This window comes from Artibeus jamaicensis, unplaced genomic scaffold (assembly GCF_021234435.1).
Source record: "Artibeus jamaicensis isolate MK-2021 breed Jamaican fruit bat unplaced genomic scaffold, CSHL_Jam_final contig_851, whole genome shotgun sequence".
NCBI classification, from domain to species: Eukaryota; Metazoa; Chordata; class Mammalia; order Chiroptera; family Phyllostomidae; genus Artibeus; species Artibeus jamaicensis.
The window spans coordinates 17,699,583-17,724,879 of record NW_026521986.1 but is presented as its reverse complement, the minus strand read 5'-3'; the positions used below and the strand labels follow the sequence as shown (position 1 = coordinate 17,724,879).

Sequence of the window (25,297 nt, the reverse complement as noted above, 5' to 3'; positions counted from 1 at the left end):
AAGCCTGGCTAGCAATGATTGGTGCTGCTAGTCATTTTCCCATCATATATAAATAGAAAGAAAAAGATGTACTTTAAGAAAAAAAAGAAATCAATTTTTGGACCTCAGTTTAAGCTGGAATCATTGATTCTTTTTGACGATTGGAGAGACATTTATTAAGTACTTTATCTTCCACATAGGGATGGTCATTGTGAAATCCCTTCTGACAGCTTTCAGCAAAAAGGGAGATGCATAAGGAACTCATTATTTTAATCAGATCAAAAATATTCTATTTATTTGTCTCAACCTTAGACATCCCATCCATGAAATGGGCAAATAGTTCTTGCAGTGACAAAATTACGAAGTATTTCTACTTGCTGTCATCTCTTCTCTCCTCAACTTTCTTCTCTTTCCTCCCTTCTAATTTGTTTATACATCTATTCAATTGTTGTTATATGTGAAAGGCACCTTGTTAGATACTACTTAAAATGATAAAGATATAGGGAATAATACGGATCTACTCTTAGCCTCATTAGATGAGGAAAGCTTGGAAACCCACAGAAACTAATTGCCATGTCCAAGGTCAAATGACTAATTAGCAACTAAATAAAAAAAATTTAGATGCTAAGGAAACCTGGATTAGAATCTAACTTAAAACAATACAACAACAATAATAATAATGACCATTCATTAGGTCACACCAGTTTAAACCATTGGCTTATATTATCTTAACCTATCCATGAAGTTGGTGTTTTATTCTCTGTATTTCAGATAAAACTGATCTCCAAAGAGCAATTTAGCCAAAATTCCTGATACATGAAGGTCTGTTTATAGTCATAATTTTAACCACGTCTGGATCCATCAGTGAAGTCTCCCAATGCCTGCTTTGCTGCACTCCTTTCCTTCACACCAGGCTGCTTTCTCACAGCTGTCTTTGTCTACCTTGAACATGAATAATATTGACCCCTCTGCAGATAAGCATTTCTTTACTCAGTACAGTTTTTCTTTTTTTTTTTTTAACAAACATTTATTGAGCCCCATTTTGTGGCAGGCACTGTTCTAGACCCTGAATGTCAAATGAGGAACCACACAGAGATTACTCCTGCTCTTGGTCTAGTGGTTTCTCAGAGTATTCTTTCAAAAGATCATGAAGAAAATAGGGAACTACGGAGTCAGCCAAATCATAGGATTGTGACCAGGAGTAAATGAGTTCACACAACATGCTCAGCCATGAGAGAAAAGTGAAAGGGGTAAATGGAAGCAGATAGAAGACTCCCACCAACCTACCAACACATGTATGACCAGGTAAATGAGCCTCAAGATGGTTTCCTACCCACACCAGTAAATAGAAGCAGTGGGACATAAAAATAATTTTATTTGCTTATATTTAAAGGTAGTCTTTAGGAAAATTAAAAATTAAGCAATTTGGGAAAGGAATAAAGAGAAAAAATAGAGAAAATTGGTGATATAGCATTTCCAAAAGTGCTTTGCAAACTCTCAGTGCTAGAAGTAGCCCTTGCAACTATGACGACAAATAAGTCCTAAGGGTAGCAAATTAAGGACCAGAAGCCAACTAGGACTACCTGCCCCAGCAGAGACAAGGAGCCATCTCTGGAACTCCTTATTCTTAAGGCCAGGATTCAAGAGCAGCAAAACCATGACAATGACCATCCCCATTGGCAAGCCCCACCACAGAGTGGGCCTCTGGAGGGGCAAGGTGCTTGGAAGTGAGATTCAACCTGTGAGTACTAAGAGGAGTGTGTTCTCCCTGAGAAGGTACTGGCAGATGGTCGCCCATTCATTCATTTCAACCAGTATTGACTAGGGTGTATTATGTGCTACTGTGCGCTTATAGCCTGACACAAAGATCTTGCCATCCTAGATCTCACATTCTAGTAAATGCAACAATAAACCAGAAAATATGTGATAAAATATCAGCTATGGGTAACTGCTATGAGGAACAACAAAGTGGGATGTGATAGAGAGAGCTATTTTATAAAGCATGGTTGGGGAAAGTCTCTCTGGAAGGTGTTATACAGGCAGAAACCTCAATAAAGTTAGGGAACGATTTCTGCAAACAGCTTCTACAGGCAGAGGGAATAGCAGTGAAAAGACACAGACTTGCTGGATATATTCAATCAGGATTGGGACTAATGAGACACTTATCTAAGGTGTAAGTAACATTGAGGAGGGTGCCCCAAAACTCGGTTATCAATATAAATAATATTTTATTGCAGTATTTAAGAATCAATATCAATGCAACAAATCCATGATTAAAAAAACATCAATGCTTATATACAGACAGGATTGGACTCTGCAATTGTGTAACCTATGCTACTCACCTCTTCCCTATCCTGGTCCAACATTTAAGGAAGTTCAGGAGACCTGTGTACATAAAGCAGTGTGCTAGAAACTAGATAGTGAGGAGAGACAGTGAGGATCCATGGAGTGAGGATCCACACTCCACGGTAAGAACTTTGGCTTTAGACTTAGCCAAGGAGTCTGAGAGGTGATTGGAGAAAACACCGGGAGTGCTAACAATATTTGCAGACCTCTAAAAGTATTTGTGGACCTCCACAGTGAGTGGCCAAGAGATAATCCCACTTTGCTCCCAGCTGTCCAGGTGGCTCAAAATGAGATCCAGCACTTGATAAGTAGTTCTGGTGGGAATTCCACCCTGGAAGTATTATGACCCAATTAGAAGGGTGGATGCACAGCTTCCCTAAGCAACTTGCAGATTTCCAGTCTGTCTGCAACAAGGACCTTCTCAGAGGACCCTGTTGAAGAGGCTAAACTCAGCTTTGGGAAATGCTGATCTCATCCACCAAAATTAAAGTAGTAAGGAGGGGATGAAAAGAAACTGCACCACATTCTCTTCCCTGGCTTATTAGTACTGTCAACATGGAAGTCTTTAAGTAAACACATCAAGCTCCCTTTTTAAATTCTTTTTTTAAAGAACAGTGCAATTCCAGAGAGAAAATGTCACTGAAGAGTCTTACCAGGTAATGAGTAAATTAGAGTCCAATTTCCTTTTCCCCAAATTATTCTCTGATAGGGGAAGAGAAAGTGCCTGTGTGAGGGTAAGGAGGAGACAAGATATTTCTTAGCTGGCAGCAAAAGTCCAATTATTCTGACAAATCTTCAGTGCCTTCCCAGTTATGAGGCATGGCAGGAAAGAAACAAGCCCCGGAGCCGAACATTATATAAGGCCGTTAATCAATATTAGTTGAGCCCTGGTCCTAAAAATAAACTCCCCCTGGAGGTTTTGTTGTTTAATGGTAAAAGCAAGGGACTGAAAACTCTGTGAACTCCTTGTCCCATTTCTATGAAGTTGATGGCATCGGAGAAATGATGGAGGTACCCAGAGGAGATAATTCTCTGGGTAAGTAGACTTGTTCCTGATACAACGTGGTCTATATCCTATTAGAGTGTGGTATTTGGGATAAGGTAGATTTATTTTGTATCTCAACTCAAGACAGTTGGATTACTCAAAGAACCTTGAGAAAATTCAGTGTTCTAGTCAAAGTCTCAAAATACCATTCATTGACAGCAACATGCGGTAAAATGGGAGTGTCACACATTTTGCTAAATCATATAAAATTGCTGATATTTGACCATTTTGTTCTTCAAAAATGGCAGTTTCACATGCTTCACCCTGTGTATAATAACTGTTCAGCAAAGTCAATTTAGAAAATAAAAGGATCTCATACAGAAATCACTTCTAATTGATAAGTTCGGGGCTCTGGTCTAATCTTGGACCCTTAGAGAAAATTTTGGATAATTGCGGGTTTGTGTGGGTGTGGACAAAACTGTTCTTCTTGTGCTTATCCAACCATACACAGGAAGGCTAAGTTCTACGAAGTTCTGTGAATTCTGGAAAAGTCTCCTGGGTTGACACGGTTCCCTAATGTCTCTAGCACTTAGTGAAAACTCATGGGGAAAAACACACATGGTCATGTTTATTCCTCACAACAAGTCTAGGGAAAAGATACTGTTATTCCCATTTTACAGATAACAAAACAAAGGCTTAGAGAGGCTAAGCAACCTACCCAGAGATACACGGCTAAGTAACTGGAAGAACACAGCTAAGTCCAATGCAGAAATTCTGACTTTTTATGGTATATTCTTCCCTTCCGCATACTGGCACTCTACCTAGAACGTATATCCTGAAGGATCAGCTTTTTGATAAAAAGTTTTGCTTTGTTTTGTTTTGCAATCATCAGTCTCAAGGCCAAAGTGCACTTCTTACTACCCTCAGCCCAAAAGTGAAAGCAGACTGGTAGAGGACTTTCCATATGGGTTGTGTTACAAAGCTTCACAATTTTTAGCTTCCCCCTGGAATTTTTTAAAGTAGTTCAATTTGACCACCAAGTTGATGAGTTTGAGAGAAGAATCAAATTGCACGAAGTTCTCAAGTCTTTCATTTCTATTGTCTATTAGGATGGTTCCAATCCAGGCTGAGCTTTGTGATTTTCTGGTGCCAGGCAGCACTGGCCAATGTCAAAGTGGCTTTATCAGTGCTCAACACACATACAGACAAATGCGTCATGATCGGTATCCTGCTAATAGCTTATAAATGATTCCAAATGGTGATTTTAACAGAATACGTGAGTTCTTTCTTTAATGATAACAAATTGGTCTGGAGGCCTCAGGTTAGAGAACACATTATCCTTGGAACTTTTTGGCCTTTTTCTCTTTCACAGGAACATTCTGGTCTTGGTGGCTGAAAGTTATCACTAAACAACTCCTGTTTCTCACTTTTGCCTTCTTTACTATATAAGGACAAAGGAATTTGAGTGCAGACTGAGTTAAATATTTCTGTTTTAGAAGCTGACCTATAAGTGCCATGACAGTAACCCGCTGATATTGGGGCCGGCTATAATATAATAGAAATGCCCGCACAACTGTTGGATATCCCTGGTAGTAAGACCCAGTGGGAACCCAATCCAGTTCTTTCCCATTTTGTGAGGCAGCAAGGAGTGGGCAGAGGTTCAGGCCAAGACCCCCAGAATCTAGATCTTTTCTCTTTCACAAGTCCATCTTCTCTGCTCTCTCTGCTCTAGTTGGACTTGGCTATCTCTCTCAGGAATTATCATCTCTGACTTTGACAATGTAGCTTCCGACATTCAACCAACCTGGGATTTGTTCTTCTCACCATGTATCCAATTGTACTCATCTACAGGACCTACTTCCATACCTCCCTCGGCCATGAGATCCAGCCAGGCCATCTCCTACACCACGCCTCAGGCCCAACACACCACCATTGGTAAGTCACTTCCTCATACTGATAAACCATGTCAAGCCCTCTTGTTCTCTTTACAGTTATAAGCTCCATGATGACAAAGATTGTGAATTCCTTTTCTTTGTAACCCTGAAAATATGTGTGGGAAGACATATTTCATAGCAGAACATAATCTACCAGACCCATAGAACTCCAACTTTGTTTGAAAATGGAAAAGAAAGTTAAAGATCGGTAGTGGGTTATTAGAGACTTGAGATCTTAGAGACTTTTATCTGCTAGCACTAATTTCAGCCTTCAAACTCTACTCTAACTCCATTTCAAATCCCTACCCTACTAAACTCCACTCTGGACTACAGATACGCCAATCAATAGAGACAACATCATTCTCTGAGGTAGATTCTTGCTTGCAAGGGTATTGACTTGCATACCAGATATTGGATATAGAATATTATGGTAGGATTAAAACACATTCAGTCTTACTTTTCATGATATACTTGTTGTAAATATTTAATTTATATTAATTTAGTTATCCTCACAACCACCACACACTATAAGAACTAATAGTACCTTTTTCCCAGAACCTACTTCCACAATTTTACAATGTGGCAAACTTAGGTTGGATGCAAATTCTTGCTACTCCTCCCATTGAGAAATGAGGCTTCTGCCTCCTTCCATGAAAGTGAGAAATGTCTGACTGCTTTGAGCAATAGAGGTGATGGATGTGACACTCTGCCAATCTCCAGGCCCAGACTTTAAGAAACTGGCAATCTCTGCTTCCTATTTCCTAGAAAATTCTCTCTGGGAGCTCTGGGCCTCCATGAAAGAAGTCCTACTGAGAAACCACATGGAGAATCATGGACACTACATGGAGAGGGACATAGACCCAGCTAAGTCCAGTGTTTCCAGATCACCCATCCAAGCAAAGGCACAAGGCATGTGAGTGACATCAGACCTTCTAGACCAGAGCAGACACTGACCAACTCCAGTCAACTCCACATAGGGCAGAAAGATGGCTTTGCTGAGCCCTGCCCAAATTCTGACTCCAAAAATTGTGAGACAGACGCTAAGTTTAATGGGCAAGTTGGTTTCACAGCAGTAGTTAACTACAGCTTACATGATTTGCCCAGAGTCACCTAGGTATATGAAAAAAAAAAGCTAGATTTTAAACCCAGGCAAATCTGACTCCAAGTATATCCATCTAATCATTCTGCTATAGCCTTACCACTGGAAAAAAAATGTCCAAAGCACACTAATCATTCTGGAGGGAAAACCTCCCACAAGCCATACCACTTCTAGCTGTTAGATGATGATGAGGTATGTAATAAAGCCTATCTTGTTTTCTGATTTATTCCAAAAACACTTACTTGAGCACCTTCTAAGTGCCAGACTCTTACTTGAGAATTATCAACCAGCTACCTGCTTTCTGTATCTTATTATCATTGTTATTTTTCTTACTCAGGGAGCATCTAGAGACATCCTCCTTAAATAGGGTGAAGACCTGATGCTTGGGAACCACAGATGTTAGTAACTCAACAGAGTCCACAAAATTCACAAGCCTGTACCAAATGATATTATCAGAAAGGCCAAAGCACCAGTTCCTCTCAGGTTGCAGTGCTCACAGGAGAGCCATATCGACTCAAAAACTTTTTGTTCATATTGATACAGTTAACGGCGGCACTGAGCATTTTGCAGTTTTCTTTTCATTGAAAGCCAACGCTGCCTAAGGCCTACCAGAAAAAAATTGCTCAAATTATGTTTTCTTAACATATGCTTTAAGAATGAACCAGTAGATTTTTGAACAACCAGGATTTAATGCTTTTGAATTCACATCCTTATTCTGTTTATCCTAGGAGATCTTCATTTTAGGACAATCCTGCTCCATCAATGTCATCAGAGCAAAGGAGGACAGAACAGAGTATTGTTGAGAAAAGCGAGTGATGGGCCTAATAAATGTGAAATTCAGTCTTTGCCAATTCCCTTTCCCCCTTTTTGAAGTATTTCCTAGAGATCAAAGCTTTATGGGTCCACTTTATCCAAGGAAATTCACTAGATTACACAGGGCATATTAGCGCTTCTGAGACTGATCTTCTTCACCCAAAGTCTACAATAGGCTTGATGTGGTCTATAGAATGTGCTTGAAATCAGAATAGGCTTGCAGACAAGGCAGGCTATTGGGTTTTTACAGAGGCCATGACAGAGTTCTTATGGCTTATTGGCAAGAACAAAAACATCCAAAACCATTGAAATAAAGTTATTTCCCCTAGCTGGTCTTCCACAGAACATGGGACTTTTTTATACCTCATCTCGGCCTAATTCAATTCTGCTAGTCTGTTGGCTTTCCCCCAAGAGCATGTATTTATACACCTTTAAAAACAAAAAGCATCAACAGATTTATAACTCACTTCTATAGCCTTGGTGGAAGCAAAAGGGAAAACATGTAGATGTAATCCAATTATTACTGGACTCAGAGGAAAAGAAACACACACCAGACAAGAGGCTGGTATAGGACATCTTCCAGCTGTCCATGTCCTCCAAAATGAGAACAGGTTCTATGATATTTAGGGTCATGATCACTGGCAAGACTTTGGTGCTTTGTACCCTACATTTCTCCAGAAGCTCTGGCTCCCTCACTGTGTGGGAAGACTCACCCAATCTGCTTCCATTTATGCATTCGTTGAAAAAGAAAAAGCCAAAAACCTAGTAATTACCATGGCTTAGTCCCTGGATCTAGTGTATCATTAAATCCTCCTGAGGTCAGTGACAATTTGGCCTTGAAAAAGACTATAGGACCAGCCATTGCTATGAAGAAAAAGCCATTTTCTCCTCTGCTTCCCACAGAGTTAGTGGAATGTATTCTGACAGAAACAAAACAAGTCTGCCAAGACCTGTGCAGACAGAACTATGCTTTCACCAACAATAAATAGATCTGCTCTTGAGCTATAGAGAGTCATAATAGAAATATCTATTGCCTTTTATCTTCTTTGCAGTGAGTAGAATGAAGTGTCAGGAGTTATTGCTTTAATATCAGAGAAAAAGCCATTTTTTGAGCATCTGTGTAGGTATGCACAAAACAGCACGTGGGACTCTGAGACTGTTATGCTAACCAGGTTCTCGTAGCCTTTCTGAAACATAAAATTGGCCTGATAATATCAACAGTGCATGCAGCTTCAAATCATGACTGTGGAGTCATGGAAGAGTTGTCTGGACATTGCTGCTCAAATAAAAGGAAAAAAGACGACAGCACATTTACCTTTACTTAATGCACATAAACTTAATTCAGAAGACTAAGAACACATGGGGGTTTATTGATTATTGGCTTTAAGTTTACAATGCCCCCTGAAGTCAATGGAAGGATGGTATTAAAGACTCCATTGAGTTCCTGGATAACGTCTTAAAACTAAGAAACGGAAAGGAAAGTACTGGTTTCTGATGAATTTTCTACAAACACTAACTAGGCTAGGGGTAATTTCCCCACAAGCAATTGGAACGTCTTATTTTATGTCAGAGCATTTAAGGCTAATAACTCGATTAACCTTCTACCCCCTACTAACTAGATTTATGAAATGCCAAGGGAGTCAGCAAAGCATTAAGTTTTAGCTTGAGTATAATTACTTTTAAGGGAAAAAAACAAAAACATTACCACAGAATAAGGATTTCTTAGATAGCTAAATTCAGACCTTCAAATTTTCTAATGCAGTTAGGATCTTGGTCAAATATAAAGGAAACAACATGGACAAAATATAACATGTAATTAATCAACCACTGAATATCAAATACAAAGACTGCATTTAATCAGGATTAGTTGAACCTCTAGCTTCAACTGATGTAATGCTACCTATTAGCTTCAAATATGAATGACTCATGTTGCAGCATGAGGGGGATGTGAACAGAACTGAACTAGAATACAGTTTTCCCTGTGATACCAAATTTTCCTTTCCCCCTTTTCTCTTTTTGTTATTGAGAAGAAAGGTAATAAAATAAGAGGAAAGAGCGTTTTACACTAAAGGTGTTGTGCATCGCTCATTTTGAATAATAAATGTAGGAATAATAATCCATGAATGCACCTGAGATTCTGTAACTTCTTCAGCAGACACTTTGTCTTTCTCCATTTCTGGGTCTTATTACTCTGAATATCTGCACGCATCCTTCCTATACACATAGTAATTCAGTCTCTCTCACTGTGTAGCAGCCCTGACCATAACAGCAATGTCTCAAAGACAAAAAAGAAAATCAATCAACGGTTAGAGAAAGGCTTACCTGAATGCTGGCTGTTGAGCGATTTTTGCGGGTTGTGGTGGTAGCCATTGTGGTGGTGGTTTCCATGACAGTTGTGGACATTTCTGGTGGCATGGCAGTTGTCTGTGTTGTTCCCAGAATTGATGGGACTTCTCCCACCAGCCGGACACTTCCATTGATTTTAATATTGGGGTTGTTCTCAGCCGCCATGTTCAGTACTTTCAAACCATCATAATAGAGCCCAGAGAGCTGGCCTTGGAAGAGGCGTCCTTTGTCCTTTCCACCAATGGCTATTTGCGCCTGGGTGTTGAAGATGGTTAACTGCCGGCCTAGTGGGTTGGGTGGAGGAAACATCATTATTCCTATACACTTTTCTCTTTTTGATTTGCCTGGTCTGAATGAACCAGGTGTAAAAACAGGCTTCCTTGAGTAATTGAAGGGAAGAAAATTAGATAATAAAAGTTCAATGCAGATATTGGCAAGTAACATTTCACTGTGTTTATCTCTTCCACTGTCTAGCTGAATGTCCTAGATAATCTGAATAATCCAGTCTCTATCCCTTTATTGTGATGAAGGAGAACCTTGGTTCAATGATGAATAGCATTGCAGTCTTCTCAGTTAAGTAGTTGTGGACAACAGAAAGAAACTCCTAAATTAGTTGTTGATAACAATAAATTAAACATGCCTATTGCACTGATTTGTAACCTACAAAGTAACATTACAACAACTAAAAATAATTAAATATGGCAAAGAAAAACTTTGTGAGGCACTCAGAACACTGGGTTTAAAAACCAGGTCTGATGATTATATTAAATTAACTGAAATTAAATTAAATTCCAATCAAGAGATTTGGATTCATTGCATACTTACAAAAATGAATATTTAGTAACCAAACACTATATTTTCTAGGAGTCTTTATAGTACATAATATTATATCTATACTTGTTGTTTAATTAACATCATGGCAAATAAATTCTTATCTCAATGTTGAGGTGAGGAGATTATAGTTACATAACAAAATCTCTCCCTAAAATATGAAAAATAAGTAGGCATTGATAATGTTCCTGGAGTGGGGGGGAGAAGAGGGAGTCATTCAAAATCAGTGTATTTTAAAAGGGGGGCTAGGTATTAGTAAAAATAAGCAATACATAAAACTTGTTAAAATGATATTGAGATATGTCAATGGGTTGTGGAATATCAGGAGCTCACCTTACTTGAAAAATCATTTATACTTTTGTGAATAGAAAATTCTCAGAATGAAATCATGGCAGAATAGAGTTTAGAATCATGTAACTCAAATTATCTTCTTCCCAATTATATCTAGATTTTTCCCAGAAGAAAACTAAATAGCTTTGTAAGCCTTCTATGCTATTATTTCTCCAGATTATTTCCTTCTGCTTTTCTATATAGAGAAGGGGGAAACTGACTAATGGAATTAAATATACCCTTTTCAAATTTTTCTACATTTTATTCAATGATCAAACAATGTTCCACTCATTCTTCATCTAATTCTCTGAAATATTTTAGCTATAAATGACTGGAAACATTCAATGTTCTGTTATTCTCACCTGCTTAATAAAAGGGAGTATATTTTTAAAAGATTACCTTTGCCCCACAATCTCTATTATGAATAGAGGCAAACTGTGGTATTTGGGCTCTTAACCTCTAATGTTGTTACATGGTCTTTTAAGTCTATATATTCTGATTAACTCTATCCTTGCATTTCTGGCGGACAACGTGGAATACCTTCTCAATGTACAATAATGAATGAAATGAAAGAGGCAGGAAAAGGAAAACATATCTGCTCAGAGGGAACTCTTTATACAAGAGTCAACTCTACTCATTGGGTAACTCTTAAGGGCATATCTGTCAATACACTTTATAAATAATATGCCTTGGGAATCTTTGAGTGCTGCAGTGTGGGGAATTGGCCAGAGATTTTGTTATAGTGAAAAGGATCTGCACTCTATAAAAATATCTGGAGCATGGAAATGGCATCTCTTGGCCTTAATGGTAACAGTTTCCCAGATCCTAAGGCTGCAATCAAAGTAGATCTAATAGATTTCCATCATTTCCCCACCAATTCTTTCAGTGCCCTGTGTATATAGATCATTTGCTATCCTTTGGCCTCTCATTTCTCATACAATGCTTGGCAGAAAGTTCAAAGCACAATAGCACTGGAGCTCATATCTTTACTGTTTATTTATTTATTTTTGACAACTTTTCCTGACAGCCCTAAGCTTACTACAAAAGAAATGCCATAATGGAAAAGCAGAATAAATATGCCTTCAACCTCACATAGGCATTTGGGGCAGCTTAAGTTAATAAATAAGAACAAGCTGCATAATAGGAGGTTTCTAGGACTAAAGTTTAGTACCTGAACTCAGCCCCAACACCAAGCTACAGCTTTCATTCATACAACTGTTCGCCAGCCGTAATGTTTATTCATCTCCTTTTTTTTCATATAGTACAGTACTTAGGATTGTCAATTAATGACTCTGATTATAGTTAGATCATGATACTATTTCTAATATTCCTGGAAGTATTTCACATCCATAATGGCCCCATTTACTTTCCTGGTGATATTATTCTGCCAATGCTTAAAAATAAAAAGAGGGTCAAGGGGAATTGAAATGCAGCCTGAATTACACTGGCTAGAAATTACATATCCCTTTTATTCCAGTTGTCATAGTTCATTCCCTATAGTGGCTTTAGTTTCTTCAAAACTGACCCAAGCATGGAGAAAGGAAAGACATTTCCTGGGCTGAAAGATTGAGCCACTGCTCCACTTCAGACTATAGCTGCTTTCTCTCAAAGATCTGACTAATCAGTTCTTGAGATTAAGACGCTGGTTGGGTAAGACAGGGAAGAGGATGTCTATGTTTCAATTCTCCATCATGCCATAGGAAATATTTGAAGTTTTGTTTGCTCCTCTCTTTGATGGTCTATTACTTGCTAGATATGCTTTTATTCTATTTCAAGTCCCTTTCCTAGCCTTGGATTAGGTGGTTAATCATAAGACTGGTCATCACTGAAGTGATAGTGGGGTAATCTCAGTTTCCTGCCATCTTCCTGTAATCAATTTATCTTTTTCAGCTAAGCAGGAGTAAGTGAACAAGCAAGAAAGAACCATCATTACCCTCTAACTCTGAAGGAGAGTAGGACTGATGAGAAAGTCTTATCATTTGCCCAGGCTTTCTCCAAATCAGAGCCAGCCTCATTATTGTCAGATTATGATCAATCATTTGTGTGTGTATGTGTGATCATGATATTTATATACCAATTTGAGAATTGTTCTATTATCAATCATAAAAAGTGGTTATAATACAAGTACAGAACTTATAGCAGGTTACTTTTTGTTTTGTTTTGGGTGCCCATCCTCTTGGAACTCATTAATTATTACCTCATCTAGACATCAAGTTCACCTACTGCTTAAGTGAAATCTTTGCATGTCTCCAGTCAGTGCTGCACAAAGGCTAATTAATTAAACCTCAGAATACCCTTGGGGGACAGGCAGTGTTATTTATCCTCTCTTCTGATGGGAAATCTGAGATATAGAAAGGTTAAGTGGATTGTCTAAGGTCAGGAAGTAAGTCAATAGTAGACAGAGCCATAAGACAGACTGGGGAATGCAGTGCCCCAGACCTCTTCCCCAATGACAGAAATCACTCCAAAGAGGCATTTCAAGTACTTCCTAACACATCTGCCTAGTCACCCTTCTGTCATTATCCTATTTACTCATTATCTTTACAAGGTTTGTTTTGTTTTGCTTTGGTATGTATCTTCCATTTCTTTTGAAGGAAGAATTAGCTAGACAGAGGAAGGGGTAAAGCAATAGAATGAATAGATGTTACTCACCCAGATTACAAAAAAATGTAATTTCAGTTAAAATAATGTAGAGGAGAAAACACTCCAGTTTGCAAATAATTCATTTCAATATCACATGCACATATCTAAACATGTACATATTTGATTAAGAAATGAGAATGCTTCTCTCCATTCCACCTGAACCTCCCCATCCCTGTCCCAGCCCCACAATTTTGTTGTACTTGAAAGCATCCTTTTATATGAAAACCAACTGATAACAACGCTATTGTAAGGAAAACTAAAAGCCTACTAATAACTTTATAATGGTTTATACAAATGAAAATGCCTGGCATGCTATTAAACTGAGACTTCAAAAGGCAATGAAGTAAAATAAAATATTATTAACATAAAATTGAAAGAAACAAAAAAATTCTCTCAGGCACATGAGACTCAGACATGCATCTAATTTTCATTTCCTTTTTAAAAAGTGAGGCAATATCATATTTAAATGTTAAAGGGACTTTATAAGCTGGTGATTACTAGACAAAATTATTTGCTTTTTAGAGTTATTCTTAATTTAGTTTTAATTAGACCACATATGTTAAAACAGGACAAACAGTTAAAACTCAGCAAGGATTTTCTGTGTTTAAAGGTGTGACTGTTTTCACCCTTTAAAACTGTAGTGGTTCTTTGTTTTTTTTTTTAAGTTGTATACTAATGTACCCAATTACTTATTATATATAACTCAATGGAATCCCTATGTATTTTAAAAACTCACTTAAGGTCTTGAGATAAGAGAAGTGTATACTGGCTCAGACAAGAACAGAATAAATAGCTTCTTAAAGATAGAAACTTTTCTTCATGAATGGCTATAGTTTACACCCCAATACATAAGAGCCACACAGAAAATTCTAACATCAGGTATAACCACAGCCCTCTTTTACTAGCCAAGTGGTTGTTTTCTTCAGCAGATGAGAATTGCTGTTTTACCTCTCATGAGCCTTTCATTTCCAAATTCATTGTCTTAACCACTTACAGGTTTGTTGCATAAATATCAAATATACAAGGGTATCACACTACCAAAGTGTAAAATAGGTTTGTTTCTGTGTTTAGTTCTGGTCAGTAATCAGGGCACAATTAACCTCTTATGAAATACTTCTGCCTCTGTAAGTTGGAATCTAAAGGCAAAACTCATCTTTCTTCTTTTCTTTGTTTATAAACAAATATTTTAAAAATTGCCCTCCTTATAACATTTGTTTTAAACAGTTTAAGTTACAAGAGTCTATGATATGTGTGTGTGTGTGTGTGTGTGTGTGTGTGTGTGTGTGTGTGTGCAAACCATACTGTGGGTAGTATAGCCAAAATAGCCTCAAGATGTAGTTTAAAAAGTACTTTTGAAATTTCTTTAGAAAGCTTTGGTATAAGAGGTAATTTAAAATAAATTAACAAAGAATGTCATGCAGTGGTTAACTTGCAATAATACATTTCTTTTTTTAGAGGTTCCTGGAGTTTTTTGTTTGTGGTTGTCATGCTGATAGCAAACGAGATGTTAGTCCCTTTAACTGTATTTTAATGGCAATGTATTATAGCATGATTTATCAACATATGGCAGGTGGAAGCTGACACAAATTATAATGAAAATTAAAACAGTCATTTATGCAGCAGGCGATTATCATTTAAGGAACATTTATTTGCAGGCTTTAAAAATGAGGGTTTAGAATCAAATGAATTTAAAATGAAAGTTTTAATGACGGTTACCTTTTTCCTGCAGCCACTCCTCTACGGGCCGGTTATATTTGAAGGGGATTTTCTGTTTTACCATTTGGAAGCGTTCATTATCAGTGTTGCCTTTAAAGTTTAAAAAACAGCTTAAAGAACAATCTGCAAAGTCAATAAGTCATTAAAAACATCCTATTTTGTTGGTTTGTTTTATGAAGTTTTTAGAGATAAATATCAATTTATCTTTAGTAGAGGTGGAGTTGAAGTCACTCTGACCTTGATTGACAGGTTTGAGGTCAAGCTGGTCGTGGCTATGCAGTGCTCCATTATGCGTTGAAAATGTGGCATGGGACGGGATTCAGAAAGGGGTTTGGCCATTTACAGAAATGGGTTACCTTCACCCTTTTCCACCTCACCCCAGGTACATCTTAATTGGACCAACGGAGACCTGAGGATCTCCCTGAGCTCTGAGTACTTCACCTGCCAGATCCACTTTGTAATGAGGGAAGGGACCCTCAGTGTCTCAGTCATGCATGCTGGAGTCTGGTAAGGGATATCAGACGCACGGGCCATGTATCCCTTATTCTACACTCAAGTGTCTGCAGCTGGCCATGTATCCCTTATTCTACACTCAAGTGTCTGCAGCTGTTCTACCTTCTAGCACAGGGGAGTCACAGTAGACAGTTTCAGCTTTGATGATCAAGGAAGACTCCTTATTCCATGAAGGAGGTCCCAGCTTCCCATCACCTATGTTAAATAGGTAAAGCATTACACATGGTTCTTGATGCCTCTACCCTGTTGTCCATATTTGTACATATCTATAAATAGCATCTACAGATTTGGGGCGCCTATGCTTTATTATTACTAATAAATATAGGCTTTATATATTTACCTTTATCTTTCTCTCTTTCTCTCTTATGTTCCTGTGAAAGGCCCTTCCTGAACAAGCATCCATTCATAAAGCCTGTCAGGGACACTTCTCCCATGCATGAAATATCTAATTAGCTTCAAACTTCAAACATAATGCATTTAACTGCTGGTATGCCCTCTTCTTCATTTCATAACTGTTACCAACCCCGGATGGTTTCTATAATTAGAACAGAACTGGAGAATGGTGGTGTGGAAATACACCCCTAAGGAATATGCTTCAAATCACAAAATAATGAAACTGTGCTTTGGGAACTGTCATTTCTCATCAACCAACCTCAGAGTTACCAAGCAGAAACTAGTGAGTTCTAATTCATTACTTTTGACTCACAGCCCTATATTAGCACTTAGAGGATCCCATTCTAAATTACCAACATCAAAAGTGAAATCAAAATCTCCAAACAGGTGGCTTAGAAACCCTTTACAAAAAATGTCTTAAAAGCCAGAAAGAACATTAGAATTCAGTATATCATCAGGCCAAGTACACAGATGCTTGCCGTAGCATTTCAGTCTTAGGGCCACTTCTACATAGAAGTTATTACTGGCAGATTCCACATGTGAGGAAACACACACCTGCCTTCCATGAGGGGCAGGATGAGAGAAGGGTGGCAATGTTCAGACATGTCTGCAAGGTTCCCCATTCATTTCTCCTCTGAATAAATTATTCTGTGAAGCTGATCCATTATTCTCCCAGGAATAAAACAATTACTAAAATTCAGGGGAGAGGCAAGTATAGTTCTGTTTCCAGCCTCCATTATGGGACCCTAAATGGTGGTAAAAAGCATAATATGTTGACATATCAAAGGATAATATGCAACAAATGGATAGAATAATAAACAATATTAAATTAAAATGTATAATTTAAAATTTTTCCTCAAAGTATTATTTTTCACACACACAAAAAAGAGGTGCACACTAAGAAAAAATAAAAAGGCAATTTAATTTTTTGGTGTTTCAGTAAGCCCATAGTGAAAGAAGTTAGTTGTATTTTTTAACAGAGCTACTGATTAGAGATAGATCATTATGATGATCCTCTATAGTAGACCTGAGTACACAGCAGACTGTTAATCCAAAATAATCCATTAAACCATAGGTAAAGTTTCTTTTTTTATTTCATTTTATTTATTTATTTTTAGAGAGAGGCGAAAGAAAGGAGAAGGAGTGGGAAAGAAACATCAGTGTGTGGTTGCCTCTCATGTGTCCTCTACTGGAGACCTGGCCTGCAACCCAGGCATGTGCTCTGACTGGGAATTGAACCGGTGACCCTTTGCTTCACAGGCCTGTGCTCAATCCATTGAGCTACACCAGACAGGGCAAAAGTTTCATGTCTTCATAGAAAAGGAGCACTTTTTTTTGGTAAAGAATATATATCTATAACTTATGATCCTACCCTGAAGCAAATAATCATCCCAAGGGATGCTGTCTTCATAAGCTTTGACTTCTCTCAAGTATTAGTCATGACAGAATAATATACTCAGAAATGGCAAATGGGTGTGCCAGATTCACCTCGAATGTATTCCATTAATTTGGGTTTTCTGTAACTGTCATTGCTGGCTACAACATTAACTATATTAATGATCTTTGTTCTACTTACTCTGCAGTGGATTAGTGAAGTCAATAGCAAATACAGAGCTAAATATGCTTAGTAACATTCAGAGAAAAAGAATAAGGAACCAAAGTTTCAAATTATCAGAGTTCTATATGCACCAAGTTAATGAATTAAGAAGCTGCATTGATTTACTTCCTCCAAATACATAGGGCACTTGCTCCTCCTATGCATCTCCTCCTCTCTATCCACTCTCTTCTAAAAATAAAGCTCCATGAGACATTATTTGGGGACACAGGATAGGCTTAGAAAAAGGAAAAATGTTAGGCAATCAATAAATGATATGTGGGAGGACGGCATAGCCACAATTCAACATTATACCCTTCAAAAAGTGAAAGAGAGAGAGAGTTGTTCTTCTCCACCTCAGCTTTAAAGACATTTAGAAAAGAGTTTTAAGTTTTTCACACCAGATTGATAGTATCTGTCACTAAGGATAGCCATCTTGCATACCGTTAAAAGCCGTGAAAGATGGAAGGTCATTTGGAAAACCAAATTGGTTTAAATTGCCACATTAACATTGTTCTTAGTCTCTTTTCATGTTCTTGTTGGTTTTTATTTTAATTTATCTCAAACATTAGAAAGAACTGTTTTAGAAACATGTGCATAAGAATGAGTTCATTTGCCCCCAGCCCCATTTGCTAGACTGATTGATGAGCAAATAAATAACCTTCTAACTATAAGAAGTCATATGTGGGAACTACTCCAAAAACTGAGCAAGCCTCATCAAATTCATATACATTCATATTAAATCTTTAATAACATTCAGTTGTACACATCATATAGCAACCGATGTGAAAATTTAACAAAGAGTGAAGACAATTCTTCAAGAGAAAGTGACACTATCCTCACGAAAGGAGGGCCTTGTGAATAGTAATGTCATAAAGTCATTAAGAAGAGGCATGTGTGATTTACTAATTAGACCAAAAAAAATGCAATGGGTTCAGTTCTCAAGCATTCTGAGAAATCTTTAAGTTGCGCAAAGAGATCTCCAAATATATAGTTCTTAAATTACTTGTGTGGATCTGACATTCACCTATATGGGACTGAATTTTAGAAACGATATTAGTCACATTTTATTCTACTTAAAATAAATGTGTGTATATCCCCATCTAAGTTTGATCATTGATATTATTATACCATTGGCCTCCTATGGTTATTTGCACTTGTGCTATTGATTCTATTATCATGTATTTCAACTCCTGGAGACATATATAACATGCACTGTTGAATTACAAGAATTGTGAAGAGCAGACAGACTACTCGGAGGTGAGATTATTAAGGCCCAACTGGTTCATACACATAGCTCCCACAGTTATACAGGAAAAAAAATCATGTTTCTTGCACTTGGGGGAATCCACTAGGGATAAAATGAAAAAAGAACATAAGAAGATAAGGCAAGAAAATCAAGTATATCCTTGAATAGTTCTTAATACATCAGTATCTCCTTTTGGTCCCAAAAGAAAATCTGTAATTTGTTGGCAGTCCCAAAGAGGGAAAATTCTTTCAATGGAAGAACTGAGAGAGAACTCTTGTATAACACAGAAAATAAGTTTTATAACAGCGTTTGTACACTCCATTTGTCCAAGCATAAATTCCATTCATTAGACGTTATACTAAGTTTTCTCTAAAACATAATCAATATAGCATAGGAGCTAAGACCATGGGCTTTAGAGACACTCTTGGCTTTGAGTTCTGACTTTATCATTTATTAGCTGTGTGACCTTGTGCAAGTCACTTAGCCTCAGTTTCCCCATTTCCCAGTTCACCATGGGTTTGGCGTAGGTTAATAAATAGAGCATATGCAAAGGTTAGGACCCGAAAACCATTCCATTTATTTAAACTACTCTCATTGATACGATTTAACTCTTTCCTGATGGAGTGAAGAGAGCACATTGGTTCCACAGTATGCTTCCATCCTCTCAGAATTTTATCAGATCCCCATTCAAAAGAAAAGATGATATTGTTCCATGTGTCCCCACAAAGTTTGTCATTCAAAGATCAACTGATCACAGAAAAGAAAGCATAAAAAATATCTCCTAAATCCGTCGGTGCTGCTTTTTATATGTCGTGTCTTCTGAAATATACTCAGCTAATCCCATTTCCAAAACCAAGTGGGTTTCTAAACCCATGGAAAGTAAAAGAGCAATTCAGGCATTGACAGTAGTGATTTCTAGGTCCAGCCTCAGCTAATGATATACTGCGACAAAGTTGAGGAAGAGTGGATTACAGGTTCTGGCAATTTGCACCAGGCTGGCAGAAAATGCTTTCTTGCAGGTAGACTATTAATACCATCTGAAATACTGTCAAACACGTGGACACGCTGAAAGGAACATAGTAACAACATTGATTTGTGTAAACTTAGTGCCAGAGGTATTTCTGTATTTTGGTTTGAGTCCTGGAATAAAAGAAGGAAAGTTTTCTTTATTGCTTTGTTGACACTAAAAAAATAATAATAAGAGTATGGGTCTAATGAAGAGTCAAAGAATAAATATTATATATTGGAGCCAGAGGCAAAAAAAAATAGATGTGAGTAGGCTTAAGTAGTAGAAATTTTCAGAGGTTTTACAATGTCTCTCTCCTCAAAGAACATTTTATGCATTTCAAAGCAAATATAAGACACTAAAGGAAAGGGACTGGGGAAACTCTCTGAGCTTGGCTCTGGTCTTATTCTTGGCATTGACCCAGACAAATGCTTTTGGAGTCAGAAAAAAAGGTTATTATACTACCCAAAGGGCACCTAGAATGTTTGGCCACTTGTAAGTGATGGATGGACCTCAACAAAGAACTAATATCTTGTATTTATAAATGCCTTTAGACCATGGAGCTCAAAATGCAATTATAAGCACCATTTCATTAATCCTCAACACACCTTTGGGGCCGAAGGTAAAAAAAAAACACAAAAAAACTATTTATGTTGTGAGCCTTGATCCTTTAGTGTGCCAAGGTAAAGAAATTAATCTCTTGAAGCAGAAAACTGATCAGCTGGGAAAAGTAAATTAATAGAGTACAAGGGCATTATTAAGTAAGGGAGCTTCTCCAGACTCACTTAAGTGGTTCTAGGAGCCAGGGAGAACCATCTTTTCGGAGTCCAGAGATGTTTGTCCCTGGAAAGCAGTGTGGATCACCCAGGCATACCAAGACTTGGTTAATAAGTTCACTGTTTCATGTCTTCTGGATATGTTCAGAAATAGATGATATACATGGACAGACATACTATCATTTCCTTCCCATATCAAAGTCCACCAAAGTATTAATCCACCAAGCAGAGATGGCTCAAACATGAGTGACAAGAGCAGTGGCTGTCACATTGGACAGACTTTGGATGCGATCTTATCCTAGACATTCAGCAGTCCTGTAAACTTGGGCAACTTACTTAATCCAGATGCCGCAGTTTCTTTGTGTGCTCAAAAATAACTAAGATAATAATGCCTATATTTCTAGATTTTATACAAATTAAACATTATAATTCAGGCAAGGACTTAGCTTGGGGAGTAACAAGAGGCTAGGAATAGGGAATCTTTGATTTATTTTAATTCTCAGGATCTTTCCCTAACACATGTCTAAGGTTGCAAAACAGAAGCTCTTTCTCCCAGTAACCAATAAAGAGGAGAACCCTTCCAGTCTTAAAGTCTCCATTGAACTCTGGTTTCTGCCTATTTTCTTTCACTGTTATGCCTATCTAGTCCTCCTGTGTCAATAGTGAATAGGCTAGAGGATGAGAATGGGGACCACACTAGAGATGTAACCCTGGTGCTTTTTTTTGCAGCTAGCCAAGTGATTGGTTCCTGTTCTTGGACCTTTGTCAAGACTGGCTGCAGTGAGTTTGTGTGTAAACATGTTAACATTAAACTTCTCTTTCATATCTCAAATCTAAGTCAAAGTGCCATATCTGTTGAAGTGTTATACTGAACACCACGAGGCTTGATGCAAGTTAGAACATACACCACCAATCCCTATCCTTTCCCCATATTTTGAAGGCATTTCCAACTTTATTCCTAAAGCTCATTGCTTTTCAAGTTTCTCCTCACTTATCCTCATCAATCAAGGATAGTTTCACTCCTAGAAAGATTTAAAGAGCAAGGTCCAGGTGACTGCAATATCTTTATTTGCTTTCACTTTTAAGAGAATATTTCTAAGTGGTACCTAATGAAACTTTCTTCCATATGATAGGTCTATCTAGCATCTAATAAGAGCCACTTTAAAAAATAACCTGCTATAAATTAGTAAAACATAAACAGACCATAAGATCTGCTTTCCTTCCTCAAATGTTGTCACTATTTTCCTTCTATAATTATTTCAAAATATGCCTTGAAGCTAGCCTAGTCAATTTCACTGTCTGGATTTTTGTCTTGTTCCTTTCTGGCAGACATTTTACATATATCTGTTTTAATGTCTCTTTAAGCTTTAGCTTCTTCAATACGTAAAATAAGGATATAATAATAACTGCAACATAGGGTTGTGAGATATAACTGAGAAATAAATGTACATGAATCAGTTTGCATAGTGTTTGGCGCAAATAAGTGCTCGATATATGATTTATTACTATTGTTACAATAATACCTGATTCATAAGGGTTAAACTTAGTAAGAAGGCAACTTATCAAAAATTATTTTACTACACAATTTTTAGTGTTAAATCTTTTTAAATTTCCTTTTCAACATAGAGCCTTAATGCTCAGTCTTTAGCTCTTTGACATAGGATTCCTTCAAGATTCCCACAAGCAACCTCCTTCTCATTGCTTATTTCCTCTTTGTTGCAAAAGCTACCATGTTATTTGGGGGTTCACTCTTCCCCATGAGCCATGCATTCCCGCTTGGTCACCCTCTGCATGATCCCCAGTTCCTCTTCAGTATTGTTGGTCTCCTTCATATTTCTCTAGCTACTTTATTCCCCTCACTCCACATTCCCTTTTTCTCTCATTCTTCTCATACAGAGGCTATCAAACTCAACATTTTAAAAACCAGAACCTTAAAATATTTGTTTAAACAATTTTGTTCATTCCAACATATTTGTGTGGTGTCCCTATGTGGCTCAGAGGAGTGGTAGAAATTTTTGGAGAGAAATCTCAATGGACAAAATATAGGAACACTTTCATCCTCATGAATAGGAAGATGACATGAATAGCAACATCTCTGATGCCATAATAAACTTTTGCTGTAGTTCTTTCTGTTTAGATGTTATGGAATCTCTGGTCTTTATAAATTACAGATCCTTTGGACCAACACTGAAACCCATGCCTACAAATGAATACATTATGGGGGTCTAAAAATAACAATCTTTGTATCACGTACCACTCACCCTTGACCTGGTTATCATAATGGTTTGCAACAGTTGTACAAATAACCATATCACAGGCAAATTACATATTCACATATTAAGCTTGTTTTTAACTAAAATTCAAGATAATTTCCAATTAAATTGCTTTTCAGAGAGTTTGGGCCATATTGCATTCGTGCAATACACTTTACGAACTTCAAAGCAGGCCTTTAATTACATCCGATTAAATTTATTCTTTTTTGTTTCATAACAGTATTCCAATGTGATAAGTAAATGCTTAACTGTAGGTCTTTTGTCTCTTTTAGAAGATATCATTCTTAGCTTTGTGTCATCTGACAATTTGATAAGCATATCTTTTTGTGCATTTATTCCAGGCCCTGAAAAATTTACAAAATAGGATGATTATGCAGTGGCTTTAAAAAGTTAAATTCTTTGAAACTCCTCTCTGTAAGTGTGATTTGCCAACTTTGAATATAGCCTGGACTTAGTAACTTAATTCTAAAGAACAGATTATGGTGGAAGTGACTGTGTGTGACTTTAGATCAAAAAAGGCCCTGTGACTTCCTCTTTTCCCTTTTCGTTTTCTCTCCCTCTCTGTCTCCATCTCTCTCTGCCTCTTTCTCTCTGTCATCAACTCACTCTGGGAAGCTGGTGTTATAGCATAAGGACACTTAAAAAGCTCCACAGAAAAACCCACATATCAAGCAACTGAGGCCAGCAGATAGGCCTTGATGAGCCTTGAGGCAACAGAAGCCCAAGTTGATATCGTGGACTGACCCCCATCGTTATTTCTGAGTGAATATTAACAGAGTTTGGAGTTCAAATTCCTTAAGCACCTTGGGAAACGATTCATCTAATATGCAGAGATTTGAGCTCCTTTAGAGACCTTGATTACCATTTCCTCATCTTTCAGGAGGGATGAAATTTCCTGTTTATTTTGCTGGCACCAGATTTGACAGGCTAAGGGAAATTATCCTTACTGAAGAACCTACTGGTGACAGATGAAGATGTGGGGTTGAGGATGGGTAGGATGAGTAGGGATCCAGATAACCAATGAGGTCCCTTTTTGGCAAGTGGGGTTTTTTGTATTTATAATTAAAAAGCAGTTTATGGGAGTAGAGTTCTTTGGAATTTACAGTTTATATTTTGAGAGGAGTCTACAACTTTAAGGTTAAGGAGACTTTAAGAGTCATATAAGAAATATATTTACCTTATGGGAACATTTTTCAAACTTCCACGTACAATATCATTAGAAATAAGACTCAGCATAGGTAAGCATCAGTGAGTGTATATCTTGAAGACTACCTTCCCCAAAAATATTAATTAAAATTGGCTACACTCCCACTTGTTTGGTTATGTTTGGTTTATTTTTTCAAAGAAAACGAACCAGTTGGCAGCCATGAATCACTTTAGTGCAAGATTTGAAGGTCAGGTTTACACTAGTGCAGTGTGATACAGGAATCAAAATTTTCCCAGGAAAGAAATAACCTCAGAGAGTACAGTCCTTGTGGTGTGTCTTGAATTCATACAATGCCTCGTTAACTCTACTTGGCAAATTAATGCAAATTGATTTGTTTGTGAGAACTGCAGTACAGTCTCAGATATGGCTACAAAAAAAAAGAAAAATGATAAACAACCATGTATTGAGCTCAGAGCGGATGTCTAAAGAAACATAGTATGGAGCTGTTTTTATAACTTAATTGTCTTTGTTAAAAAAGATAAATAAATAAATAAATAAATAGGAGAACATAGACCATAAAAATAAAACACATCTCATAAACAATATTGATACATCAAGACTACCCCAAAACAAAGGCATATAAAGTATTTGAAAGCATCAGAATGGAATAAAATTTTTTTAATTTTAAACGGACATTTAATATTTTTAAAAAGTAATTAACTCAACTTAAGGCAAAATAATAAGCTATACTTAGAAAAAATAAAATTAAAAAGGTGCTTGGGTGATATGGCAGGAGAGCCAAAATGAATTATAAAATGTCATATCCTAAAGAAAAACAAGTAAAAGTCACTAGATTTTAATTTAAGTTTGAGGCCTAAATTTAGGATTGAGAGGGAGAAGATTTAAGAGGGGAACAGAATTATAGCAGCCAGAGCCTTTCCCAAGTTCTCTGCCAATGAGTTAAATTGCACAATAGCTACACTCCCATTCCAAAGCCCATGCTCCTATGCAATAGGACTTTGTCACTTGCATCACAGGTTAAGACTGTTTTCCCACCCCTTCATTTGGGGTTGGTTCTGAGACTTACTTTGTTTGGCATAGGGAGTATTAGCAAATGAGATGTAAGCAAAGGTCTGATCAGCCCTTGAGTGTGGGTGTTTGCCCTCTTGTGGCGCTGAAGCCTGAGGCTGACCCATGTAGGTCAGCTCCTGGAAGACCAGAGACCCCACAAAGGGACCAACAGCCATCTAAGCCAGCTCAGCCAGCTCAACTGAAGTCCCTGGTGCGTGAAGTCATCAGATTATCCAGCTCCGTTCAGACCAGG

General features: G+C 37.5%; 1 protein-coding gene across 1 annotated transcript in view; it reads right to left on the bottom strand.

The window, feature by feature from the left end:
* NRXN3 (neurexin 3) overlaps positions 1–25,297 on the bottom strand; it is a 1,496,747-nt gene that overhangs the window by 131,995 nt on the left and 1,339,455 nt on the right. Inside the window, exons 18-19 of the mRNA XM_053673404.1 lie at positions 15,023–15,112; positions 9,479–9,786 (exon numbers count right to left, since the gene is read on the bottom strand). Coding sequence (XP_053529379.1) covers positions 9,479–9,786; positions 15,023–15,112 — 398 coding nt within the window. The remainder of the gene's footprint in view (positions 1–9,478; positions 9,787–15,022; positions 15,113–25,297) is intronic.